The sequence below is a fragment of the Peromyscus leucopus genome, chromosome 1 (assembly GCF_004664715.2).
Source record: "Peromyscus leucopus breed LL Stock chromosome 1, UCI_PerLeu_2.1, whole genome shotgun sequence".
NCBI classification, from domain to species: Eukaryota; Metazoa; Chordata; class Mammalia; order Rodentia; family Cricetidae; genus Peromyscus; species Peromyscus leucopus.
Window position 1 is genome coordinate 12,387,910 of NC_051063.1, and position 23,947 is coordinate 12,411,856.

The 23,947-nt window shown below is 43.2% G+C and overlaps 1 protein-coding gene across 1 annotated transcript in view; it reads left to right on the top strand.

Moving 5' to 3' along the window:
* Positions 1 to 202: 202 nt before the first annotated feature.
* The window catches only part of Trpm6 (transient receptor potential cation channel subfamily M member 6), a 149,223-nt gene continuing 125,478 nt past the window's right edge, over positions 203 to 23,947 (top strand). Inside the window, exon 1 of the mRNA XM_028874898.2 lies at positions 203 to 484. Coding sequence (XP_028730731.1) covers positions 473 to 484 — 12 coding nt within the window. The 5' untranslated portion in view covers positions 203 to 472. The remainder of the gene's footprint in view (positions 485 to 23,947) is intronic.

Below are 23,947 nucleotides of genomic sequence, written 5' to 3' on the forward strand. Positions count from 1 at the left end.
AGATTTTCTGACTCCACAGTCCTCAGGCAAGGTTTTGGTAGCTAGCTTGGAAAATCTAGGATGAAAGCGGAACCCGCGGCGGAGCACTCTCCGGTATTGCACGGGTCAGGCCTGGGGCTCCAGGTGGTTGTGGGTGGAGCCAGGCGCACGCGTATCTAACTGCGATCTAGAATAGGTAGGATTTGCGAAATGCTAGCTTTCAAGTCCTCTAGTCTCCACCCGAAGATGATTATCATAGCTGAAGTTTTGGCAACCTCGTGGACCCTCCCGAAGGGCAGGACCCGCAGCCTTTCCTCCCTGAGTTGGGACCCTGCCAGAGCTGGGTCGTGGCCGAGCGGAAACCGAACCCGGGGTCCCAGCGGCGGGGCGCGCGTGTGAGTCCGGGTCTACGGAGTCCTGGAGGAATCGAGTCTGCTGAGGTGTCCGGGTCCCGGAAGAATCCGCTGTCGCTTCGGCTCCTGTGGCGGTGATAATGCAGGTCAAGGTAAAAGTTGGGCCTGAGTCTGTCCGCCTTGGCCCCTGTCTACTGCCCCTGCGGGGACCCCTGCGCGATCGAGGTTCCGAGGTCGTGGAGAGTGACAGCGCCCAGTCCAGCGCTTTAGAGGAAAACCGAGTGCCATGTCTAGGTGTCCTCTAAGACTACTGGGGCACAAGCTGCCTATCATCTCTACAGGTTTTTCTTTACTTCCATACGTTGTGTGAGAAATTGTATCACTTATTGTACCCGTTGTGTTTCAGGCATAGTTCAGGCTTGCCACATGTTGGATCTTTTCAGCCTGGCCTGGCTGGTAAGAGCACATTCTCTGTTGTCTTCTCAGGCAGCCTGAATTGGCATCTCAGCTCCATCACTACCTGTGACCCTAGGAGCTTAGTTATTAGCTTCAGCTCTAGCATTTGGAGCAACTGGAAAATACTGTTTGAAGATGAAGTGGGATATGATACGCCGTGTGCCCTTAGAATAATGTTTAATGTATTTGACAAATTGCAAGAGCGTTCCTTTTCCTCCTGGGTGTGGATTTGATCCCACGGCCTCCAGTACCCAAGCTCTCTACCACTAAGCTACATTCTTTTCCTTTTAAATACTTTTTATTTCGAAGAAGGAGCTCATTAAGTTTCCCAGACTAGCCTTGAATTTGTAATCCCACCGACTCACTCAGCCTCTCCAGGAGCTGGGCTAACAGGCCTACACCACGAGGCCTGGCTTAACTGTTCCATCCTGACAATAATCCTATAATGTCCTTAGTGCCATCATTCTTCTCCCAACCTTCTTCCTGTGGGGAGAAAATGAAGCTGAGGGAGAAAGTAGAATTGAGATTTGAAGTCATGCCCAGGTATAGAACACATAGAAAAATCTAGCCAGACATGGGATGGTGATAGTTTAGCTTGTTCTAGAGAACTATACAACTCACTGAGTTTCTTTGTCCCTGTGTGTATGTATGTGTGTGTGTATATATATATATATATCATGTGGATTGCCATGGTGGCATGTGGAGAGCAGATGATAGCTTCACGAGTTGGCTCTCTCCTTCCCCTGTGGATTGTCCTTCGGTTACAGGCTTGTGCAACAATTGATCTTATACACTTTTACTTGATGAGCCATCTCTCAGGCTCCCATATGACTTTGATGCATTAATTTATTCTTTGCTTTGGATTCCTTCACAACCAATATATCATTAGCTATTTATCTGGATTGGTTAATTTGACTCATTGGATTTGAGTTTAACCTGTGAGAATTTGCTTGACTGTTTCTTATTTCTCATGAGGCATTGTAACTATATGAGTGGAACAAATTATTTAGGATATATATATGTATATATACATACATATATATACACACATATATATGTGTGTGTGCATACATATATCCATACATATATTTATGTATGTCTCCATTGTTTTAATTTGTGCATTTGTGTAAAAGGAATCAGATTGTGCTGTTAATAGTTTCTAGGAAAAAGTCCATGTCAATTCATATGGTGCTTGCTCAAATTAAGACCATATATACAGAGTTTTCTCCCTATGATTATCACTCTTCTAGATTCATTCAACCAACCCATGTTTGTGGAGTGTCAGCTATGTGATAAGCCTGGGAATGTAGTATGGATGGGACTTTTATTGTTGAGATAAAGAAGGGATGATGAACCCTATGGGATTGAGTTCAGCTTCAGCTACAGTTAGCTTGTTTTGTTTTGTTTTTCTCTTTCCTGGAGTGCACATGTCATACAGTCAAGCTCTCTCCCTTACTTTCCTCCCTGTAAAGTAATAACTGTTAGCATGTGTGCCATCAGACCCTCCCTCAGAACTGTATCCTTGAGAGACAGAAGTAGACTTTCTGAATGGGCAAACAATGCAATACTTGCCTACATGCAACAGAATCTTTTTAGCCTTGAAAAGGACAGAAGTTTTGACATTTGCTGGCACATGAATGAAAATTGGGGCCGTTTTATGCAAATATATGACTCCACTTATGACATATTTAAGAATGTCAAATTCTGCTGGTGGCACGCTTTATCCAGCACTGGAGCAGAGGCAGCGATCTCTGTGAGTTCGAGCCAGCTGGCACAATGAGTCAGGAAAGGCGCAAAGTACATAGAGAAAAAAAAAACAAAAAACAAAAAACAAAAAACAAAAAACAACAACAACAACAAAAAAAGAATGTCAAATTCATAAAAGTGAAATGCTGAGTGATGATTGCCAGGGGAGGGAGAGCAGAAAGATGGAGCTGCTGTGTGGGTCTGGAGTCCGAGCTTCGGAGCATAGAGGAAGGAGTTCCAGAGATGGCTGCATAACAATGTGAATATATGTATCCATACTGAACTGCAAACTTAGAAAACAGGATAGTAAATATTATATCATGTATCTTTTATCATAGTGACAAATACAAGCAGACCAGTTATAATGGTCCATGCTTATAATCCCAACACTTAGGAGGCAGATGCAGGAGGATCATGAATCTAAGCCAGTCTGTGTTACATACTGAATTAGAGGCCAACTTCAGCTGCAGAGTGAGACCTAGTAGCAAAATCAAACAAACATCAAAGAAAGATGCTCACATAAACTATGTAATGAGATTTTTTTCTAAACTTTGGATATGATAGTGTAATCTGAACTCAGGTAGAAGTGGGGAAGGTGTGGTAATGGAGTACTCTGGAAAATTTCCCCTTGATTTGGGCAGCCCAACACTTACTCTTTCTCAATGTCTTTTGATTCAGGGTCTCAAAAGATTACAGACCTGCCACTATGGAAACTTCTTTCCCTTACTCTTGACGAGTGTTGGCATTTCTGCTTTTCTGTGGAAGAGGTTCTTTGTCATGGATACTATAGGAAAACTCTAAGACTGTTTCAGAGTGTTGCAATCGGTTTCCAGCAGTGAGAAGCAATCATTTGATTTGCCTTAGAGGTTGGATGCCTTCTCAGGGTTTGGCCAGCAGTTCCTTCTTGCCATTGCCACAGCCCTACAGTCCATCTGTGTAGACATTCATGGGGAGGCCAGAGGTCAACATCAGGTGTTGTTCCTCAGGATGACTGTCCACTTTGTTTTGAGACAGGGTCTCCCACTGGGATCTGTTGTTTGCCTGACTCGGCTATGCTGGCTAATTTGGGAGCCCAGGATACTTCCTGCCTCCATGTCCCCAGCTTTGAGATAACAAGCATGTACCACTGTCTGACTTCTTATGTGAGTACTAAGGATTAGACTTAGATCCTGTGCTTGTGCAAGTACTTTGCCTACTGAGTCACATTTCCAGTTCCCTACAATCCATTTTGACTGGGAAAGAAGGGTACTCAAAGCTCAGCAAGGTGCCATCCCATATGTGGTTGCATTGCTTTTCCCCTGCTGACCTTGGGTATGTAGCCTGTGGAAGCCTGGCGTGGCTGGCATCATGGTGAACTCATTGGTTCACCAAGGAAGGTATTGTCATTCTCTGCTTCCTGCTGGCTCCAGATCTTCTGGAAAGAGCCCATGCCAGATGGGCATCAGATGTCCCAGGTTTCTAATGGTAAGATTAATCTTGTGAATTAGATTGTTCTTTATTTCTGCCTCATCCTTAAACTGTATGTGGACATTACATGGAATTTCCTTTGCCAGACTCAAAAGTCTAGGACATTGGATGATTATAGTTTCTTACTTGTCCAGTTATGGACTAGTAACTTCTTATGAATGGTCTTTTTTTTTTTTTTTACTTAAGCAGAACAGCCAACCAGGGAAGCAAAGATCTTGGTGAAAAATAAGTACCTTCTATAGCAGATGTATTAAGAGATCTCGGAGAAAGGTCTTTGCTTAGTGCGTTTAAGTTTGACATTCTTCACCCTCCTTAGTGTTGGGAGATGTTGGCATCTGGCTTGAGAGGGCCAGTTCCAGCTGCCCCTGCAAACCACAGTTAATTTTGGGGGCAAGGCAGAACTTTTTGCTCATGATTAGATCATAATGTCTGAAAACCACGTGCTGTTTTCAGAATGCTTGTTGTGTTACCTTTTTATGGAGTTCTCTCTGTTGAGACTAAATAAGAATTAAGAAATAGCAAGAAGCCAGGTGGTGGTAGTGCACACCTTTAATCCCAGCACTTGGGAGGCAGAGGCAGGTGGATCTTTGTGAGTTCGAGGCCAGCCTGGTCTACAGAGCAAGATCCAAGACAGGCTCCAAAACTACACAGAAAAACCCTGTCTCGAAAAACCAAAAGAAAAAAAAAAAAGGAATAGCAATGACAAATATTTGGGGATATTAGCAACAGAAGTCAAGAAAAGGGAGGTCTGGGGCAGTAGTTCAGTGTCAGAACACTTGCCTGGCATGCACAAGGGCCTTTAGCACTGAATAAAAGAATGCAATGGAAAGAACCCATGTTCTACTGTTGGTTCTGCTGTCCTTTGGACTCATAAGTAACCTCACTTGCCTTACCCATGAAACAAACAGCCACCCTTTACAGGCCACCTCTCTCTAAGCGTTGTGACTGTGATTTGGGTCTGAGATTCCATTGGAATCTGTTGAAAGCAATAGATGAAGACATGAAATCACAAATGGAGTGGAACCCAGGTATGGCTAGCACCACAGGAAACTGACTTCTACACCAAGCTCTGTCTTCCTATGGCCCCTCAGCTTTAGCTTTCTGTTGCCAGATTTTTCTTTCCTTCATTTCCTTGTGAAAGAGAATACAAATAACATATCATTTCCTGAAAGGGAAATCTTCCAGTTTTCACATTTTGATAGTTGGTTCAAATTTTTTTCTCAAACTGTGTAGACTGAACAGAACGCATCTGTGATCTGCAGTCTCTGTGTGGGCTGTTATTTATTTCTATGTGCTTTTGTTTGTTTTCTGAGGTGAGGCTTTCTTTCTGCCTGTGTTCCATTCTTTTTTTTTTATTTTGAAGAAAGAGTTATGTGTGCATACATGTTTGTGCATGTGTGTGTGTGTATTTGGTGTATGAGTTTGTGCATGTGTGCACAGGTGTTCTTTGTGGTGTTATTGTGTTCCCCAAAATATTGTGCACGCTAATAAATTTATCTGGGGTCACAGAACAGAACAGCCACAATATTAAACATAGAGAATAGGCAGTGGTAGCACATGCCTTTAATCCTAGCATTCCAGAGGCAGAAATCCCTCTGGATCTCTGTGAGTTCAAGGCCACATTGGAAACAGCCAGGTGTGGTGACTCACGCCTTTAATCCCAGAAAGTGAGTCTTTAATCCCAGGGAGTGATGGCAGAAAGCAGGAAGATATATAAGGCATGAGGACCAGAAATTAGAAGCTTTTAGTTGGTTAAGCTTTTAGGCTTTTGAGCAGCAGTTCAGCTGAGACCCATTCGGATGGGGACACAGAAGCTTCCAGTCTGAGGAAACAGGATCAGCTGAGGAAATGGCGAGGTGAGGTAACTGTGGCTTGTTCTGCTTCTCTGATCTTTCAGCATTCACCCCAATAACTGGGCTCAGGTTTGATTTTTATTAATAAGAACTTTTAAGATTCATGCTACAGTTCTTGCTCACACAGAGACCAGTGTTTGATGTCAGATGTCTTCCATAGTTACTTCTGCACCTTTGAGATTAGGTTTCTCAAGGAACTCAGGCACTTGTAGAACCCTGGCACTAGACTGGCTAGCCAGCAAACCTCTGGGATCTATCTGCCTGTCTCTGTACTCAACACCCCCTACCCCCACCCCCACGCCTGTGCTGTCATTGTAGGTATGAACAGTCACATCTGACTTTTTATGTGGGTTCTGGGAATCTCAATTTAGGCCTTCATACTTAGCAAGGACTCAGCCCTCTAAACATTTCTCCAGCCCTTTCCATTTTTAAAGAAAAAAAAATCAACAGTTTTATTGAGATAGAGTATATTTATAATTCACTGAAATTGTCTAATTTTATGTCTTTAGTCCCAGAGTTGAGAATCCATTCCCCAAAGGAATCCCACTGTATTAGTTACTACCTCCTTCTCCCATATCTATATTATCCTCCAATCACTGGTCTGCCTTCTGTCATTGTTAAGTTTCCCTGTTCTGGGCATCATATATAAAGGGTTGCATGCTGCTGACAGTTCTTAGTGACAAGCTTATCTCATCCTGATGTGTTCAGGGTTATCCATGCTGCAGCATATCCAGGAACATCCTCTCTTTGTCTTATTAAACAATATTTAGTTGCATATATATACACGTATATAATAATCAGTTTTTCATTAGTCTTATGGACATTTGGTTGCTTCTAGTTTTTGGCTTATATATAGATGCATTTATGAAAATTTGTGTGCAAGGTTTTGAGTGAATTTGTTTTCATTTCTCTTGGGTGGACATCTAGGAGTCACATTGCTGGGAGATGCAGTAAATCTGAGTTTAGCTTTCTGAGAAACTGTAGACTTCTTTCCTAAAGCCTCTGTACCATTCTATATTCCTTTTTTCCCCCCAGAGCTGAGGACCGAACCCAGGGCCTTGCGCTTGCTAGGCAAGTGCTCTACCACTGAGCTAAATCCCCAACCCCACCATTCTATATTCCTATCAGCAGTCTATTAGAGTTCTATTTTTTTTGCACCTTCCTTATTTTCTGACTTTCTGACTATGGCCATCACAGTGGATGGTTTTGATTTGCATTTTCTTGAAGCCTAACAATTTTGAGCATCTTTTGTGTGCTTATGGCTGTTTGGGTGTTTTCTTTGGAAAACTGTGTATTTAGGTCCCTTCTGTGGCACTTATATTTGAACCAACACTTGAGATTGTCTCCTGGAAGGGTACATATTCATACCCACAGAAAAGCTGACTTGAAATTCATAATGGCTCACAACCCTCTTGTTGTCTCTGTGGGTCTAGGCTCACACAGAAGACATGCTATGTTGCAGGGACTTTCCTGGGCATTTTCCATGCTTGTATATGAGGGGCCTCACAGGATTCAGGGGGTGAAACAATATTTAAGAAATTAATTTGCAAACCTTAAAGCACTGCTGTTAAACTATCATTCTTTTTTTAGATTTCTTGTAGTTTATGTATATGACTATTTTGCCTGTGTGAATGTATATGTGTGTATCATGTAGGTACCTGGTACTTGTGGAGGTCAGAAGAGAGAGACTGATTCCCTGGAACTGGAGTTACAGATGGTTGTTAGCCACCATGTGGATGCTGGACTTAATCCCAGTTCCTCTGGAAGAACGAGTGCCCATAACCACTGAACCATCCCTCTTTCCAGCCCCTAACCATCATTCTTGAGCTGGAGGTTCTCTGATGTAAAGAGTTCATCAATCTACTACAGAAAAGCACCTGGCATGGAGACAAACCCAGAGCCACTATCAACAAGTGAGGCAGCAGCTGAAAATGGGGCTTCTGAAGCTAGGGGCCAAGAATAGTGCGTGTGTGAGTGCGTGTGCGTGTGCGTGTGTGTGTGTGTGTGTGTGTGTGTGTGTGTGTGTCCCACTATGGGTATTTAGAGGTCAGAGGACAACTCGGGTGTTGGGCCTTGCTTTCTAATTTGCATTCTGAGACAAACGTCCTCAGCTTACTGCTGGCTGGTGGGCTTTGTACTCCACGCTGTGGCTTTTTCATGGGTTCTCACCATAGACCCTCATGTTTGCACGCTTTATCCTCTGAGCCATCTCTCTAGGCCCTCAGAGTATTTTTGAAACAGTAATTTGGGAAGGAAATCGCACGTTGCCCTCATCAGGCCTATGTGGGATACAAATAAGAGGCAGAATAATGACAAGTAGGAACAACTGAGGGTTATTGTTCATAGTGAGAAGACCTCAGCAGTAGTGGACTGGTCAGGGGTATGGCCTGGAAAACTTCATCTGAAGTCAGCATGGGGTGGTATTTGGGTCAGCTGCCTGGGGTTTAGGTTATAGTTTAAGCTCATGTCCAAGAATGTGAAAAGTGCAAGTGTATGCACCACTCTTAGCTTGGTATGAGCAATGCATTCTGCAGATAAGAGATGGTGCACTAAGGGCATGAATCTGAGTCTGCATGTGAGTCCTAAGTGAGACTGCTCAAATATGAATGCTAGGTCAGAGTGCCTACTTATGAACCCTGGGTCAGACTGCCAGCATGCAAATCTCACTGTTACTTTTACAAGCTAGTTAGTCCCTTGGGCACATTATCTACCCTCTGTAAGATTTAGTATCTCACTGATAGAATAAACAATTGCCCTCAGGGGCTCTGGGGCACATTTAAGCACTTGGCATTGTGTAGGTGAGGGCGTGGAGAGCGCTTTCTTCTTTCTGCAGAAAGTAGATATCCTCCATTGCTCTAAGGACCAAGAGGTTTTGTAAACGGAGCCCTGTAATCGTCTCTGAGAGACCGTTTTCTTCCCAGATGAATCTAAGTCTAGAGGGCACTTCACGGACACTTGGCTTGTATCCATTAATCCTTTCCAGCCTTTGTCTTTATGGTCAGCCTGTGCTTCACAGGGATTCCCAAACAAAACACAAGAAAGCAAACCTCAATCTTTGACCTTATCTGTGCTAGATAAACTGGGCCTTCTAAGCAGCCAGGTTTCCTGTTTGACTCCAAGACCAAGTAAGGAGGTATTTTTGAATGTGGAGAGATGTTAAGTATTTTTTTTGTTTGCTTGCTTGTTTGTTTGCTTCCGAGACAGGGTTTCTCTTTGTAGCTCTGTCTGTCCTGGAACTCACTTTGTAGCTCACAGAGATCTGTCTGCCTCTGCCTCCCGAGTGCTGGAATTAAAGGTGTGCACCACCACTACCCAGCAAAGATTCTAAATCGCTAATGAAAAAAAAAATAAAGACAACATTTCTATATTCTGCCCTGGCTACTCTTGAATTCTTGGCCTCAAATGGTTCTCCTTTCTCAGCCTCCCATTGGATGCGGCGGCCGGAGAGCCCAGATGTGTTTGGCTGTAGGGGTCAAAACCTTGCAATTAAAAATCTCTCTAAAATTAGTGAGGTTTTCAAGGACAGCTTCGGACAAAGCAAACTGACACAAAACACTTGCAAACTGGACTCCTAGTCTTGCAGGGAACACAGAGGTAGGCTAAATGAGCCCGTGTTTGGCTTGCTCAAGTTCCTTGCAGTCACTCCGGCTATGAGGGAAAGCATTCCTCAGAAGCAGCGCTTATCTCGGAGACATTACAGACAGAAGTCATGTTTTGCTGGCTGCCACTTAGGTTTAGCAAACATCTAGCTGAAGAGCGGGGTTGGTGGCTGAAGGACCAGGAGCCCTGAAGGAGCCTTTCACCACCCTCGTGCTAGGGGTGTGCGGTTGTTGTCTGGGCCCCTCGGCCCAGCAGAAGGGCAGGTCTGTGGTGGAGCGGGTGTCTGAGAACTTCGAGGAGGTGCTGGAATTCCTGTTTGTCAACCCTGTTCTCCAACCCTAGACAATGATGGTGGGTTCCTTTAAATTATTCTAATTTACATAGTTTGGGCTTAGGCTTGGTGGCAGCTAGAGTGAAATGGTCCTCTTTATAATACAAATCACAAGATGTTATGAGCATCTGAGTAATATGTTCTGGAGTAGGAAGTTTGCTGTTCTTCTTGTTTAATCCCTCTTTTGTAGCTGCCCTTTTGAGTCAAAGTCTCTTCCTTATGATTGATTGTATTTCTTCTCATCTTACAATGTCACAAGAAATCAAACAAAGAAGAAACATCCTAAGAATTAAAGCCCTGGGGAAAATGGAGGCTGCCGTGTAGTTTGCTGCCGGGTGCTTCTTAGAGGGAGGTGCTGTGTGGTGGCGGTGCCCTCTTTCCTTCCTGAGTGGCCCCGTGTACAGTCAGCCCCCACAGAACAACACCGGAGCTTTGAACACCACAGCAACAGCAACAAACAGAAGTCGGGGAATTTGGGCCTAGCAAATACTTCATGCCTGCCAACCTCTGTTAGTCACAGCATTCTTGCTCTCCTACTGACTGACCGCCGAGGCTTCACTTCCTGGACCACCCTCCTTCTCACCAAACATCTTTTGCCTCATAGAATTTTTAGGAGAATGAGTTATTCTGAATATGGGAAATTTGATATTAAAATGGTAAAGGCTTTCCAGATACTGTAGCTACTTATTTTTGTGTGCGGCATATATGTATGTACATGTTTGTGTGTGCACATGTGTGTATTTGTGTGTGTGTGATGAGTTGCTTAGAAGCCAGAAGTTAATGTCAGATGTCTTCCTGTATTGCTCTCCACTTTATCTTTTGAGACAGGGTCTCTCACGAACCTGGAGCTCAGTGACTTATCTAGACTGGCTGGCTAGTGAGTTCTGGGGTTACCCCTGTCTCTTTTGTATTCTTCAGGGCTGGGGTTACAGAGCTAGGCCTCGCCACCCTCAGCTTTTGTGTGGCTTCCAGATATTTGAATTCACATTCTCATGTTTGAACACACTTTAATGGAAAATCTCAGGGCCCCAGCAGCCCAGTGGTAGAGTTAAGTCAGCATACATGAAGCTCTGGGTTTAACCCCATCAGAACAAAAACAAACAGAAGGGTGGCCAGGATAGAAGGGAGAGAAAACATAATGAAACAAAAGCCCCACAAGTAAAACCAAATGAAACAGCCCGATAATGGCTCAAAATATTCCTGCTGAATTAAAAACATTTAAAGACTGAGATGAAAAAAAAAAAAAACCTTTGTTTTTCTATTTTAAAATAACACCCAAAGACTAAGGATAAAAATCTTAACACGTTAGGGGGAAAAAAAAAGGTTTAGTCAAGGAATTTCCTTTATTGAAAATCTCCTAGGAAAAGAATTTCCCAAAATTATGTCCCAAGGGAACAATCCTGTTATCTCCTCAGAGAAATCCCTGGCCAGATGGTTAGAGGAACTAGTACAGATTATCTGGATACTCCCCATATTTTCATACTCGTATATGGCTATAATACGTTTTCTTTCCTTCCATGTTGTACCTTTGTTTTGCAGGATGGAAAGCAGTACCAACTGCTTGCACACAGCCCCGCAGGCACGAAGGGGGCTGCAGTGTTGGCAGGTGGGTAGAGTACAGAGGGCTGAAGGAGGTCATAATGGAGCAGTGTATAGTGGGAGTCCAGAGCCTCAGAGGGCACACAGAAGGAGAACTTGGGAGTCCAGGGCCTCAGAGGGCACACAGAAGGAGAACTTGGGAGTCCAGGGCCTCAGAGGGCACACAAAAGGAGAACTTGGGAGTCCAGGGCCTCAGAGGGCACACAGAAGGAGAACTTGATCCAGATTTTCATTCTAGTCAGCAAAGGAGGGCAGAGTAGCCTACAGTGAGAACAGCCTGAAGAGAACTCCTGGAGGTAAATTCAGGGGCCTGTGAGTTGTTCAGTTGATGTGAAGTGTGGAGGTTGAGGCAGGGAGAGGAACACCCAGGATGTGGTTGTCAGTGAGTGGCATGTGAACAGTGAAGGATTCCAGTACCCACAAGACAATGGGGAGCCACTGGGTGGTTTCCAGCGAGACTGACTTTCTCACTTATTCACTCTACAAAGACAACAGGCTTTATTGCAGAGATTGGACCAAAGAAGAGCAGACGAGAGGCAGAAAGGTCTGGGTGATAATCAACCCCAAATTTTATGGTGACTTTAGCTAGGGAAGTGGAGGCGTTGAGTAAGTAGGCTAGTGGCGAGATAGATGCAGAGATGGAGACAATACATGAGCTATTTCAGAGATAGGCCCAGCACTCCTGGTGTGACTGATTGGGAAGTAATGCAGCGACTGAAGGTCTGGTCCTGCTCTTGTTTGAGGGATCCAGTCACTTAACCAACTGTTAGGAGAAGAAAAAGCTTTCCTGAGCAACAAGCCAGGTAGTGGAAGATCAACGGTACACAACTGTTCATCTTGCTTGGTGCTATGGGAGAAGGTGCACGGTATCTTTTGTGAGAACATATCCCAGGGTTCAGCAGGTGGGTGTCAGGGAGGTTCATTAGTTTTGAAAAGTGGCCAGTTCTGAAACATGGACCGTGAATGTCTTAATCCAGGCGTCCCCAAGTATCCTGACCTATACATCCAAGAAAACTTGATTCCTGCTTCCTTTACAGCCAGTAACTGCTCTATACTTTTCTGACAATTATCTTTTAATTGGGACCTTTCCTGGAACCTGGAATAGGGAGAGCACAGGGGAAGTGGCTGGTACATCTAACGCATTCCACAGTTAGTCATAAAGATTTGGAGCAGGATGAAAAGAGGAAGCAAAGTTACACTCATCAATAGAAAAGAAGAAAGAGATGAAGAAAAATACCCCCCCCTTTTAATTCAGGGTGCAGCTTTGTTAAGGATGGGATGTCCTAGTTTCTAACATGGACACCTGGGTACAGTGAGGAGCCCTTAGAGAACCCAACAAGAGCAGCAGTTTTGGTGGTGGAAATGGTGGACAGGCTAAGTGCCCAAGAGGATTATTATATTCCTTCTCAGATCTGATAAGGTGAGTGGGTATGTCTTGTGTAAGCACTTGGTTGAATTGCCAACAGATGAGTAGAGTATTTATTATCAATGCCAACAGGAGGTCACTGTCCTTGCACTTTGACCCCCACTTTTCTCTACTGCTAAAATGTCCATGACCTCTGTTGATGTACAGTCAGAAATCACTGAGCACAGAATGCTCTCTTTAGAGATGTTTTCTCTTGTATTTGTTGTTCAATATCCTCATGTTTCCAGGCTGCTGATAAAGATGATTTCAACCTTCTAAACATTCAAGGCAGGGCAAGGAGATATTTTTTTTTCTACCAGTAAAGTGAGCCTTTTACTTATTGTTTTTGTTATTATTACTTTTAAGTGGGAGGAATTTTGTTGCTTCAAAATCCTTTTGAACATAAATAATAATGAGTTGGTAACTATCTGAAGCAATTGAAATGCATTATGGTGAGAATATTCTCTAATGGTTAGATATTGCCTAATGGTTACTAGCAGCTTGAACTAGTTAGTGTTTCTGTCAGCTTGATACAAGCTAGAATCATTTAGGAAGAGGGAACCTCATAAGAGGAATTGATTCTATCAGAGTGTCCTGTAGACAAGTCTGTGGGGGTGTTTTTTTGATTAATGATTGATGTGTAAGGGCCCAGCCCACTGTGGGTGGTGCTACCCCTAGGCAGATGGTCCTAGGTTGTTTAAGACAGAGAAAATCAGGAAGAGTAGCCAGTAAGCAACACTCCTCTCTGATATCTCCTGCAGCCCCTGCTTCCAGGTTTCTGACCTGCTTGAGTCCTGCCCGACTTTCCCTCAGTGATGAACTGTTGCCTGGAAATACAAATGATGAGATAATAATATAAATTATATAAATATATATATATAAAATGAGATAAATCCTTTCCTTCCCTAAGTTGGTTTTGGTCAATATTTGATCACAGCAGTAGAGAAATAAACTGGGATATAACTGATGTTTTTTACTTATAAATTGACAGTCTGCATGGAGAACAATAAAGTAATATCTGCGTTTCCTTAGATTTCTACTCTTAAAAGTACAGATGTGCACGAAAGCTATGCTTTCAGGGACATTTTGTACAGAATGAAAAATAATATAGATTTACATGAGTGGGTTATTTGCTTTGTATAAAGATTTATGTATAAAGAAATATGAGTTGACTTCTATAAACAAATATATAAGATTATTATTAACATAATTATGGATGTTAAAACATTGAGGCATAGGGATTTATGTGAAAAAAAATTTTTGTATATATTTATAAACGCCCAGAATATCTCTGGAAGAATGCTCATTGCAGTGTAACAGAGCTTAGCTTTGAAAAGAGAAACTGGTGGCTGCAGCCCAGGGGTGAGATGGGCAGCTCACTTTCACAATACGATCTGTAGTCTTTTGTGGATTCTGTACCATTTCTAATATTACCTATTACAAGGTACATTTTGGGGAGATAGCTCAGAAGTAGAGCACTTGCCTAGCATATGTAAGGCCTGGCTTTGAGCTTTGGCACTGGGAAAAGAAAAGACCCCCTAAAATTGCCAGGACCTGGTTTAGTCTGTCAGCACCCATGCTTAATTCTAAGAACCCACTTTGGGTGGTGCACACTGCCTGCAACACTGGCTGCAGGGGTCCAGTGCCCTCTTCTGGCCATTGTGGGTACATGTATTCCTGTGCGGGTGTACCCCACTCTCACCCAACACACAGTTAATTATAAAGTAGTCTTTTGAAAAGACTTATCAGTTTTGCTACTTGGAGTCACTTGTAGGCTAGAGAAGACAGGGAGCTTGTTTTAGCTCTTCCTCCCCACAGTGACTTATCCTTTCCTTCAGTGCAGGCAGTTGCAGGTGCACTAATTTTGAGGCTCATGTTTCTAAATTCAATTTTAAGAGAAATTCCTATTTATTACATAGCAGAAAGATTGTCCAATAGGATGCTCTGAATGTTCCAAATCTATCAAATTTAGTGGGTGCTTTTCATGATGTCTTAGTTACTTTTCTACTATTATGGCAAAGCACCATGACCAATTTATAGGAGAAGAAGTTTTTTGGGGTTTACATTTCCAGAGGATGAGTCCATGGCCATCATGGTGGGGATCATGACAGTAGCCAGGTGCTGGAGCCGTAGCTGAGAGCTTACATCTGACCCACAATCACAGGGCAGAGAGGGTGGGGTGGAGGAGGGAGATCCATCCACCCTCCAGAGATATGCCTTTTGCAACAAGGCTGCATTTCCTAATATTTCTCGAACAGTTCCACGACTGGGAGCAAATCATTTACATATGTGAGTCTGTAGGGGACATTCTTAATCAAATCACCAGGGATTATAAGAGCATTTCATGTGCATGGTGAGCCAACGCCTCACAAGACACACTGTGAAAACACACGACTATGGCACTGAACTGTCTGGTGCCAATAGCAAGGGTGATGGTGGATTCATTGTGTGTTTCCTTCCTTTTTCTCTCTGGATGAGAGCGAAAAAAGTGAGCACTGAGATTTACAGCCTTTAGAGTTAAATTGACTGCGACATTTTGTAGAATACAGAAAAGAGTCTTGGACAAAATTACCCAGAAAAATAAGCTTGTCAGCACTCTTTGTGTCTCAGGGGAGTGATCAGCTTCTGCAATTCTGAGTGCTTCCTTTTCTTTTGAAAAATTAAACCACAGTTATGGCGTGTGTGTGTGTGTGTGTGTGTGTGTGTGTGTGTGTGTGTGTGTACATGCGGAGGTCAGAGGACTGACTTCCAGAAGTTAGTTGGTTCTCTCCTTCCATCTTGTGTGTGCAGGGGGTTTGAGGGATCAAAATGGACTGGAGTTGTCGTGCTTGGCATCACGTGGCCTTACCTGCTGAGCCATCTCATCAGCCGCTGAGCTCTTCTTCTTGACCATCCAGACCGTTTCTGTACAGCCCCATCCAACCCTCACCAAGATCTCCACAGTCATTTCCCTTTGCTCTCATGTCTTCATCCCGTCCCTCTCTTTCCTTCCTTCCTTTATCTTTCCTTCTCCCTGAGATGCTTTCACCCTATCTCTTTCACTAACGGCTCCTTTGTCTACAAGAAAGTCCTACTTTCCTTCATGTAAACTTTCCCTATAAAATATAATGTGGAAAATTTCTGCTCTTGGTTTTTAGATCAGTGGTTCTCAACCTTCCTAATGTGGTAACCTTTTAATACAGTTCCTCATGTTGTGCTGACTTTAAACCATAAAATTATTTTCATTGTTACTTCATAACTATAATTTTGCTACTATTATGGATCATAATGTAAATATCTGATATGCAGGATATCTGATATGCAACCCTTGTGAAAGGGTCATTTGAGCTCCTAAAGGGGTTGTGACCCACAGGGAAATGCAAATCAAAACGACTTTGAGATACCACCTTACACCCGTCAGAATGGCTAAGATCAAAAACACTGAAGACAGCTTATGCTGGAGAGGATGTGGAGCAAGGGGAACTCTCCTCCACTGTTGGTGGGAATGCAAGCTTGTACAGCCACTTTGGAAATCAATATGGTGCTTTCTTAGAAAATTGGGAATCAATCTCCTTCAAGATCCAGCTATACCACTCTTGGGCATATACCGAAGGAATGCTCAATCATACCACAAGGGCACATGCTCAGCTATGTTCATAGCAGCATTGTTTGTAATAACCAGAACCTGGAAACAACCTAGATGCCCTTCAACTGAAGAATGGATAAATAAAATGTGGTACAAATACACAATGAAGTACTACTACTCAGCAGAGAAAAACAATGACATCATGAGGTTTGCAGGCAAATGGATGGATCTAGAAAAAAATCATCCTGAGTGAGGTAACCCAGACTCAGAAAGACAAACATGGTATGTACTCACTCATAGGAGGATACTAGATGTAAAACAAAGGATGACTAGACTGCTACTCATAACTCCAGGGAGGCTACCTAGAAAACAGGACCCTAAGAAAGACACAGGGATCGTCCAATGACAGAGAAACAGAGAAATGGATGAGATCTACATGAGCAAACTGGACGTTAGGGGGTGTAATGAAGGGCAAGGGTCTCGGGAAAGAGCTTAGGGGAGTGGGAGATCCCAGCTGGATCAAGAACAGAGAGGGAGAACAAGGAAAAAGAGACCATGATAAATGAAGACCCCATGGGAATAGGAAGAAGCAAAGCGCTAGAGAGGTCCCCAGAAATCCACAAAGTTACCTCCACAATAGACTACTGGCAATGGTCGAGAGAAAGCCTGAACTGACCTACTCTGGTGATAGGATGGCCAAACACCCTAACTGTCGTGCTAGAAATCTCATCCAATGACTGATGGAAGCAGATGCAGAGATCCACAGCCAGACCCCTGGTGGAGCTCCAGGAATCCAATCGGTGAGAAAGAGGAGGGATTGTATGAGCGAGAATTGTTGAGACTAAGATTGGAAAAAGCACAGGGACAAATAGCCAAACTAGTGGAAACACATGAACTATGAACCAATAGCTGAGGAGCCCCCAACTGGATCAGGCCCTCTGGATAAGTGAGACAGTTGATTAGCTTGATCTGTTTGGGAGGCACCCAGGCAGTGGGACTGGGACCATGAGCTGGCTGTTTGAAACCTGGGGCCTATGCAGGGACACTTCGCTCAGCCTGGGAGGAGGGGACTGGACCTGCCTGGACTGAATCTACCAGGTTGAGCTGAATCCCCAGGGGAGACCTTGCCCTGAGGAGATGGGATTGGGGGGTGACCTGGGGGAAGGGGGGGGGTAGGAGGAGAGAGGACAGGGGAATTCGTGGCTGATATGTAAAACTGAATCAAATTATAAAATTAAAAAAAAAATGGAAAAAAATACAAAAAATCCACAAACAAAAACAACCCCCGCCCCCCAAAAAAACACAAAATGGAGAATCAGAATACTCAAAAGACCAGTAAGACAAAAAGGCCAACAAACCCCCAAACAAAAACAAACAAAATCAAACACCACAGAGTTCATTTTGGCCAATTGCTGTTGGGCATGGGGCCTGGCCTATGACAACCCAGGGTAGGAAACTGATTATCCCGTTGCCAGCAGGTATTAATTGCAAATAGCTTCTTGGTTAGGGTTATGACCCCACTTCCCCTCCCCCTCAAGGCTGGGACCCTGTCTGGCTTGAACATGTCCAAGTCTTATGCATACTATCACAGTATCTGGGAGTTCATGTGTGCATCTGTCCCACTGTATCTGGTTTCCTTGGAGTCATTCATCACGGCTCTTACAATCTTTCTGCCTCCTCTTCTACAGGGTTCCCTGAGCCCTGAGGGAGGAGTGCAATGAAGACATCCCATTTAGGACCAAGGAGCCCAAGGTCTCTCACTCTCTGCACATTGTCCAGTTGTGGGTCGCTGTATTAGTTCCCATCTTCTGCAGGAGGAAGCTTCTCTGATGATGGCTGAGTACTGATCTATGAATATAGCAGAATGTCATTAGGAGTCAGTTATTGCTATGTTCCTTATTTGAATAATAGTAATACATTTTCACCTGGGTCCATAACATAGCTAGGTGGGTTGGTTGCACCCTTGACATTTACTCCACCAGTATATCTTGCAGATATACTGTTTATGCCTCAGGGTTTGTAGCTGGAGATATTGGTAATTATCTTACTCTTCCAGTAGCATGCAGAGTCCAGCACCAGGAATGCTAGTCAGTAGAGGAGAAGCTTCTAGCTGGGTACCAGTTCAACTCCATGTTCAAGGACATAAATGTTGTCTTCTGCAATTGGGCTTTTTGAAAACATCAGGTTGTGACAATAGCCTGTGATGCTTGGGGGCCTTTTATGGTCCCCTTTGGCCAGTGACCCAACAAGATGTAAACAATTCTTGGTGCTGGAGGTTTTACTTGGATATACCTACACTTTTAAATGTTTCTCAAGCTTTCCTGGAACTCATTATGTAGCAAAGGTTAGTCCTGAACCCACAGCGATCCTCTTGATTTAGAGTTTGACTCCTGGTTTTATGGGCATAAGCCACCACAGCTGGTTCTTTTCTCTTATTGCTTTAGAGGAGGGTTTGTTTGCTTGTTTGTTTATACAATATTTGTTTACTTAGAGACAGGGTGACTCTATGTAGCCCCAGTTGTCCCAAAACTTGCTATTTATAACAGGTTGACCTTAAAGATCCACCTGTCACTACTTCCTGACATCTGGGCTTTAAAAGCATGCACCATTATGTCCTGCTTTTTGAAGAGATTTGAATTTATCTAATTTTAATAATGTGGTATAGGTTTCTACCATTTTTTTTCCTACACCAAGTTTGAGACAAGTTCTCACTGTACAGCCCAGCAAGGCCTGGAACCCTCGGTATTTCTCCTGCCTCAGCCTCATGAGTGCTGGACTGATAAGCCAGAGCATCATGTCCAGAAGCATTGGACTTTAAGAAGCAAAGTTTCTTATGTTCTTTCTGCTGTGCTACACTGAAAAAAGGTGTTACTGTAGATAATGAAAATAACATTTAGCCTGAAATTCCTAATACCTTTCCTCAGAAAATTACATTTCCTTTAAGTTTAACTTGCAGTTAATTATTTAAACATATAATTTTATGAGTGTTACATTTTGAATGTAAACATACCCTCCACAGATCATGTGGCCGAACATCAGTTCCCAGTGATGCTGGGGATCCTGCTTGTGTCACTGTTTTGGTGTCTGTGAAGCTGTTTTGGGATATGTGGCCTAGCTAGCAGAAATGGGTGGGTCTTGAAGACAATACCCATCTATGACCTGGTATGAGTTCTCTGTTTCCAGATCCACCTGGCTAGTTAGGACCTCTGTGTTCCTGCTTTCCCTGCCTTCCCTCCATGGTAGGCTAACACTTCAGAAATTGTGAGTCAGAGCTAACCTTTCGTCCCCAAAGTTGTTTACTCAGGTATTTATCACAGCCATATGAAAAGCAATGCAGTCAGTTGTCCCCAGAAAGTGTGTCTCCAACTATGTAGTGGCCGTGGGTGTTGTCTTACTAACATATTAGATAGTTCGATGGGATTTTTTTGAGAATAAACGAAGACCATCTGTAGAAACTGGGATGTAGCTCAGTGGTTGATCCCTTGCCCATCATGCGTAGGTCCCTCGGTTTGGTCTTGAGCTCATAGGCAACACATTTGAAGGTATCTTGCTCCTTGGAAGTGGGAGGGGCTTTTATGCTTTTATGCATCTGCTGGGAAGGTCTTAACAGGTTAGAGCTGTTATGCAACAGATATCCTGTCATTCACCTTAAAGGTCTACCATTTAATTATCCAGGGATATCTGTAAAAAAAAATAATCAAAGAGATTTCTATTTCTCCTCCTCCTCCTTCTCCTCCTCTTCCTTCTCCTTCTTCTTCTTCTTCTTCTTTTTCTGAGACAGGTTTCTTTGTGTATTCATTGCTGTCCTGGAACCCACTCTGTAGACCAGGCTGGCCTCCAGCTCACAGAGATCCCCCTGCCTTTGCCTTCCCAAGCACTGGGATTAAAGATGTTCACCACTGCTGCCCAGCTATTTCCTCTTTTTTTCTTATCAAAATGACGGAGCATGCCCAGAGAGTCTAAGTGTCTTACATTTGAATTTTTTGGGGGGATGTTTTTGAGACATGGTTTCTCTGTGTGGCAGCCCTGGCTGTCCTGGAATTTGCTTTGTAGACCAGGCTGGCCTCAAACTCACAGAGATCTACCTGTTTTTGCCTCCTGAGTGCTGGAATTAAAGGTTTGTGCCACCACTCCTGACTTAACATTTGCATTTTTATTCCTTAAGAGACTGGACAACTGTGTGTGACAACTGAGGAAAAGCTATCTTTCACTGATATCTTGAGATTCCATATTTGAAATTCTGAGCCCTTGAGAACTTTAAAGAATGTAAGGAGAGACAGGAAGAGGTATGGCCTCACTTCAGTTTGCAACTTTATTATATACGGAAGGTCACTGCTGTTGCCTCCAATCCCCCATTTGGCCATGAGAATGCACATAAATATATAGTTCATTTGCCCATGAGTTTATGCAGTCTAGAAATTCATTCTGAGATTCTTTTTTTTTTTTTGAGACAGGGTTTCTCTGTGTAGCTTTGTGCCTTTCCTGGATCTCACTCACTCTGTAGACCAGGCTGGCCTTGAACTCACAAAGATCTGCCTACCTCTGCTTTCCGAGTGCTGGGATTAAAGGCATGTGCCACTATTGCCCGGCTCATTCTGAGATTCTTAATGCTTTCACCTAACAAAGCAGCATGGGAAGATCTTTAATTTACACAGAAGAAATTGCATTTTAGTGATGCATGGGTTAATTTGGCTGACATTCCATTTTAGGGATGCTATAAAAATTACTAATATAAAAATGGTTCTCACCTTTACTATCAAAAAAGAGAAAAAAGAATAAGGTACTTTAATTTTTTGTTTTGAATGTATTACTAAATTGTGCCTCCTGGACAGAATATTTAATGGAAATTCAGTCAACATACCTCATGGTAGTATTGGTAGAACAGGTACTAAATACTTGGCTATTTTGGATATGGGTGCTATTTTTTTTCTGAGATTGTTCCTCTTGAGGGAGAATGCAAGGCACAAAACTACACAGAGAAACCCTGTCTCAAAAAAAAAAAAAAAAAAGAATCTCAGAATGAATTTCTAGACTGCATAAACTCATAGGCAAATAAACAATGTATTTATGTGCATTCACATGGCCAAATGGGAGATTGGAGGCAACAACAGTGACCTCCCGTATATAATAAAGTTACAAACTGAAGTGAGGCCATGCCTCTTCCTGTCTCTCCTTACATTCTTTAAAGTTCTCAAGAACTCCTTGCAGAGTTCACACAACACTTACACAACACTTCCCAGAGCTGATTCTCCCAAAGGAGTGGCCTTTCTTCCCTGAGACAGCAAATGTTTTATCTGTGAGATACATAGTTTGAATGAAGGAATTGCTCTAAAGGAAAAATCATACAGAATAAACATCAAATGTCACTCTAAAGTCTGAAATTATGATCATTTCATTAGAGCCATTCTTGTGGGTTCCTATAGATTGTGAATTCCAAGATACATAAGATAACAGTGTCTTTAAGTAGAATCCTCAAAGACTGACTTGTTCTCTCTCTCCTTCTCTTTTTCCCTCTGTGTGTATGTATGTGTGTGTGTGTGTGTGTGTGTTTTTTTGTGTGTGTGTGTGTAGGTTGATATTGGGCATCTTGATTGCTCTCTATCTTACAGATGGAGACAGAGTCTTTCACTTGATCTCAGAGCTTGTTGATTCCACTAGTCTAGCTATGGAGACAGGGTCTTTCACTTGATCTCAGAGCTTGTTGATTCCACTAGTCTAGCTACATAGATTGTCCCAGAGACTCCTTATCCTGCCTCCAACATGCTGGCACTATAGGTGAGTCTCTTTCATGTGGGTGCTGGGCAGGGATTTGAACGTCAGACTTCACTGTTGCAAGGCAAGTACTTTACTGATGCACCTCTAGGCCAGACAATGCTCCCCCCCCACCTCTTTTAGAGGTGCTGGGTTTGGAATCCAGGGCCTTGAACATGCTAGGCAAACTCCACCGCTGCTGGCTTGTATCTGCAGTGCATAATGTCTGCCTTTAAAGTGGTTCATGATAAAGTTAGTAAATAAAGGCATCGGAATGTGTTCAGTTAGACTGTGTCGATGCTGTGCTGTGTGTAATGTAGAACAGGTGACATCAAAGTGGAGCAAGTCACCTTCGTTGGGGAAGTTTTTGTGAGCTTTTGGAAGGTGTGAAAAAGTTTTGGGATGAAAATGAGTGATCTGTTCCTTTGTTTCCCTTTGTCCCACTCACTTAGCCCCTCATGTTAAAAGAAATGATTAGTGTTTAAAATGAAGAGATGCCTCTAAGATTCTGTCTTTTCAGACATTCCCCCAGAGTGAATTTGTGTTCTGAAAATACTCCAAAACCTCAGGACCTGGGAATATGGCTTGGTGGTAGGGCCCTTGGGCTAGCACATGGAAAGTGTGGGTTCAATCACCAGCCATCACTCTAAAGAAAAATCAGTTGATTGACTTGATCTGTTTGGGAGGCATCTAGGCAGTGGTACCAGGTCCTGGGCTCATTGCATGAGTTGGCTGTTTGAAACCTGGGACTTATGCAGGGACGCTTGGCTCAATCTGGGAGGAGGGGACTGGACCTGCCTGGACTGAGTCTATCAGGTCGATCTCAGTCCTTGGGGGAGGCCTTGCTCTGAAGGAGATGGGAATGGGGGTGGGCTGGGGGGAAGCAGAGGGGAGCAGGAAGGGGGAGAACAAGGCAATCTGTGGTTGTTATGTAGAACTGAATAATATTGTAAACTAAACTAAACTAAACTAATAATAATAATTAAAAAAAAGATAAAAAATAAAAAGAAAAAAGAAAAATCAGTGCCATGAACCAGGACCTGGATGGTGATTATTACAAGGCCCGTCTCTGGATGTTTCTTTGTATTTTCCCATTTTTACCTCAGGTCTAAGTTTGGATGTAAAAGCTAATTTTAATTTAGAGTAAAGGAAATTGAGGCTACCACTGGTTCTGCTCTGCCTATTCCTCCTCCAAGGACAAACTGAAAAACAAATTCAAGTGCCCAATCTGTGGAGGCAACTGCAGCACCTTGTTCTCACTATGTGGCCCCAGGCTGGCTTTGAACTATCCATCCTTCTGCCTGCCCCCCCCCCCCAGTGCTGGGATTAGAGGCTTTTGCTATAGCTTTGAGCTAAGACACAGGAATTACAGGAAATTTTTTTTTTTAATAAATTCTTGTTATGTCACAGGTTTCCTGTTTATACCTTTGAAAGGACAAATTTATGCAATGGTACCCAGAGTTCTGTTTTGAGTGTGTTCATTTCATTGTTGTTCATTTATCAATCCTTGGGTGGAGGCCGAGGGCAACATAAATGACTGACACTGGGCCTACATCACCTGGACTTCAAGAAGAAAGTGGACGTGTAAGGCCATTACATCATATTATGAGTAATCCTATGAGGGAGATTTGGAGGTTCTCACATTGTTCTGTGAGACAGAGCTGCCAACAACCGAAAACTAATTTTAACCTTCGGTAGGGCTAATGATGATAGCTAAGCTTTATAGAGACCGAATAAGTCTTTGGAAGAAATCTAAGCTTCAAATGAGCAGATCTTCCCTGTGAAGGAATGTTATTATAAACATTGTTTTCGTGCTAGGATTGAACCCTGGGCTATGCATGC